This window comes from Quercus suber, unplaced genomic scaffold (genome assembly GCF_002906115.3).
Source record: "Quercus suber isolate HL8 unplaced genomic scaffold, Cork oak 2.0 scaffold_753, whole genome shotgun sequence".
Taxonomy (NCBI): domain Eukaryota; kingdom Viridiplantae; phylum Streptophyta; class Magnoliopsida; order Fagales; family Fagaceae; genus Quercus; species Quercus suber.
In genome coordinates this window covers 162,341-165,913 of record NW_027070189.1, presented here as the reverse complement: position 1 = coordinate 165,913, position 3,573 = coordinate 162,341, and the positions used below count along the sequence as shown (strand labels likewise).

Genomic DNA, 3,573 nt, shown 5'->3' with positions numbered 1-3,573 from the left:
ATAAAAAATTAAGAAGAGTCGCTTTCCCTTTTTCTTAGTCAAATACTAGTGTGTGCGACAGGATTTTGCAGCTCAATATCTCTTTTCATTTGGAGATTTATATATGGTGAGCTCTTTTTGCAAAACATAAAAATAAGGTGGGAAGAGATATAGATACAAGTCTATGCAAGTATCAAGACTAACAAGACTATTGACCAATTATTCATGACAAGCTTGAAGATCTATTTACAACAGTCACACATAGTGTTCAAGATTTCTTTCACAAAGAAGTGAGTGCATATAAGACAAGCCACGATCGTAAATGCACTACACCATAAGTACGAAGGTATTAGGCCAAACTCACATGTGACATACACAAAACAAGTGATCAAACTTTTGAAAATTTTCAATTTTTATGGGTTTTTGAATTTTTGAACACACCCGAAACAGAACAAGACAAGTAAGATCAACAAAAATAGCTGGTACAAACCAACCGGATAAAAGAACAACAGCAAAAAGAGAGCAATGCATGAAAAGATGCAACAGCACAAGTCCCTAAACGTTAAAAGAATTTATGCATGGACATGTTATAATGCTTATGCATGAGTACCCCTCTTCACCCACACATCACGTGCATTTGGGGTGATATCCTTGACAGATTGGGTACGAGAGTTTGGACTTTCAAACCTTCTGGTGAAACTCTCCAAGCAAGTGGCGAAGGCACCAATCATTTTCATCACATCCGTCATACCGGGATCATGATTTTGACTTCTTGGTTGCTCGCCATCCCAAGATCTCATGTCATTTCTCCTTCCTTATGACTGAGGTGTGCTTGCATTGTTGTTTGATCTCAGCTTTTGACAATTGGGTCTGGTATGTCCTTGCAATCCGCAATAATGACACACATAATCTGTTCTGGGACTCTGTTGTGATATTGGGAGAGATCTTTCTCTGGTTTCATGTCTAGCCATAGACTGATTTCGGGGCTTATTTACCATTCGTTGCTCAGCCATATTCTTATTTTTTACATCCTCATCTTTCTCAAGAATGGGCTCTTCAACAACCGTCTCATTTGCCTTCACAAACTTTACTCCTTTGGTGACTTTGGTTGATGAGCAGCTTCCTCCGGTGTATCCCAACTTGGACTTTTCTGAAGAAGGTTTCATGCTGTGCAAATTTCTACAGAAAGGGGTTGTATTGTCATACTCTGCATCTTTGTTTGAACAATCCCTAACATTGCAACTACATGGATAAAATAAATAAATAAATAAATAAATTGATTTTTAATGAATTGCAGAGGCGGCACTTAAGTGAAATAATCATAACAGAATTTTCAAAATAGTTGACTTGATTGGCGAAATATAATTTTTAGTGAATTTTCTTGAAATAATTTCTTCTTCCATGTTCTATCTACTTCATGGCCACATTTGCTATCAATCCTGCTATGGACGCAAGAAAATTTACCAAAATTTTAACACTCACTCACATATTCGCCTCAATTGAACGGCACCGCCACACAAATGCAAAGGCAACTGTGTGAAAAAAAATTAGTGAAATTTTCTGCCGCTACAGATTTACTCTTTTGCTATTGTAAGGGGCTGAGCATTTTCCGGGTTGGGTCAGGTTCAAACCCAACCCAAAAGCCAACCCGACATAGTTGACTGGCAATCACTCTCACCCAAAAACCCGGACATTCGGTTCGGGTCGGGTCCCAGACGGGTATATAGCCTCCAAGATCTTCAGCCTACTGCATCTTCTGTCAAAAAACTGAAAAAAAAAAGGCTGTTGTCTCATGTGATTGCTTTTCCCTTTTCATCAGCATTGTGTATCTTTTGCCTCTTCTTTTGTCTTGCTGCACCAGCTGAGTTCTGAACTCCAAATGTAGAAGTTGAATAATGTGCAGACCCTCCCCTAGGTAGAATGTGAGCCAAAGGAGTCCATTAAGCAAAATCTTCAAGGTCAAGGATTTTTCAAGTGACTTGAGAGCATATAAGAAATTTAAGAGCCTAATGATGCAAGTCTTGCAATTTATTTTAAAAAAAGAAGCAACAAATCAAATCAATACTAGCTCATCATATGAAACAAGTGCAACAACAATCCGGACTTAGTCCTAAAAATTTGGGATCAACTATCGATCCTTCATATACTAATAAGGGGTCAACCATGTATCAACAACTCATCTAAGCTCTCCTCTTGGTAGGAGTCTCTCCCTCTCGTTTTCAAAACGAGCCTATCTCCCTTAGGTTGTCCTAAGGGTTTGAGTTTTATTTCTTTTCCTTTTCTCTTTCTCTCTCTCTCTCTCTTCCTCTCTAATAGTATCTTGGTGTATCTTGGTGCATCATGGTTGAGGGTGTCTCTAAAATTTTAGATAAGCTAAAACTCATGTCTGAGGAGGAGGAAGTCATTGAGATTGCTAATGAAAGGAAGGTCAGTGAGATTGAAAGCTTTGTGCTTAGTTTGGTAGGCAAGTTTTTAACTTGTAAACTGTATAATAAGAGAGCTGCTTTGAGTACCTTAAGGAGGGTTTAGGGATTGGATTCTGAGTTACAAATTGTGGAAGTTGGTGCAAACATGTTTCAGTTCAAGTTTAGGACTGAATTTCAGATGGCTCGGATCCTTAAAGATGGGCCTTGGTCTTTTGATAATCAAATGTTGTTACTTAAGAGATGGCAACGTGGGATGTCTGCAGCAAATGTTGTTCTTGATCGTGTTCCGTTGTGGGTGCAAATTTGGGGAGCACCATTTGATACGTTTTCTCCACAAATAGCAACAGATATTGGGGGTCGGATTGGTACAGTGGAGGAAGTGGAAAAACAAAGGTCTAATGATTCACAAAGCCTGTTCATGCAAATGAGAGTTTGCGTCTTTGTTTCTAAGCCATTAAGAGGGGGTTGTTTCGTCTCAGACTCTGATGGTAACCATACATGACTAAATTTTAAGTATGAGAGACTAGCGATGTTCTGCTACTTTTGTAGATTTGTTGGGCACGATTTGAAGCACTGTGCGGGTTTCTTTGCTGCAGAAAAGAATGGTGCAACAATGGATCTCTAGTACGGGGACTGGCTAAAGGTAGTGGGTGGACGACAGAAAACAACATCAAGGGCTGAGGGAGAGTCGATGACAGACTCCCAAACACAGGGCGATGCAAAGGGAAGAGGGTGGTTCTAGCAAGTTGGTTAAAGAGAGGTGTAAATTAAAGCATCGAGTGTTCGTTCCGAGCAATGGTAATAGTGGTGGTCTGGCATTATTTTGGAAAGATGGGGTGACTATTGATGTGCAATCTTTTGCTTATGACCATATTGATGCTTAGATTGATTGTAACATCCCGTCAGTTTAAAAAAAAAAAAAAAGAAGAAGAAGGAGAGGATCAGATTGTTTTAAGCTCCCATGTCCCCCACCTAACCCCACTACTCACCACTCCTTTTCTCTTATCTTATCTCTTCTTTGGCCGGCTCACTCTCTCACTTCTCTTTTCTTTCTTTTTCTTTTTCATTTTTGGCAGAACTCCTTTTCACTCCTTCAAACTCTCTTGCCGGCACCTCCAAATCAACATCTCCACCATCATTTTTCGGCAAGATCATCGAAAATTTTTAG

At 39.5% G+C, this 3,573-nt stretch overlaps 1 protein-coding gene across 1 annotated transcript; it reads left to right on the top strand.

Annotated features, from left to right (window-relative positions):
• The first annotated feature begins 2,319 nt into the window (after positions 1–2,319).
• Positions 2,320–3,573, top strand: LOC136064743 (uncharacterized). The gene is made up of 3 exons (XM_065766870.1): positions 2,320–2,439; positions 2,560–2,893; positions 3,482–3,573. The coding sequence occupies exons 1-3, from the start codon at positions 2,320–2,322 to the stop codon at positions 3,571–3,573; spliced, it is 546 nt and encodes a 181-aa protein (XP_065622942.1).

Excerpts from the sequence above, each read along its gene's own strand:
- LOC136064743 (XM_065766870.1), top strand. The coding sequence starts at position 2,320 with ATGGTTGAGGGTGTCTCTAAAATTTTAGATAAGCTAAAACTCATGTCT. Across the intron at positions 2,440-2,559 it reads AAAGCTTTGTGCTTAGTTTG|TTCAAGTTTAGGACTGAATT; the intron begins GTAGGCAAGTTT and ends AACATGTTTCAG. Across the intron at positions 2,894-3,481 it reads TTTCGTCTCAGACTCTGATG|AACTCCTTTTCACTCCTTCA; the intron begins GTAACCATACAT and ends CATTTTTGGCAG.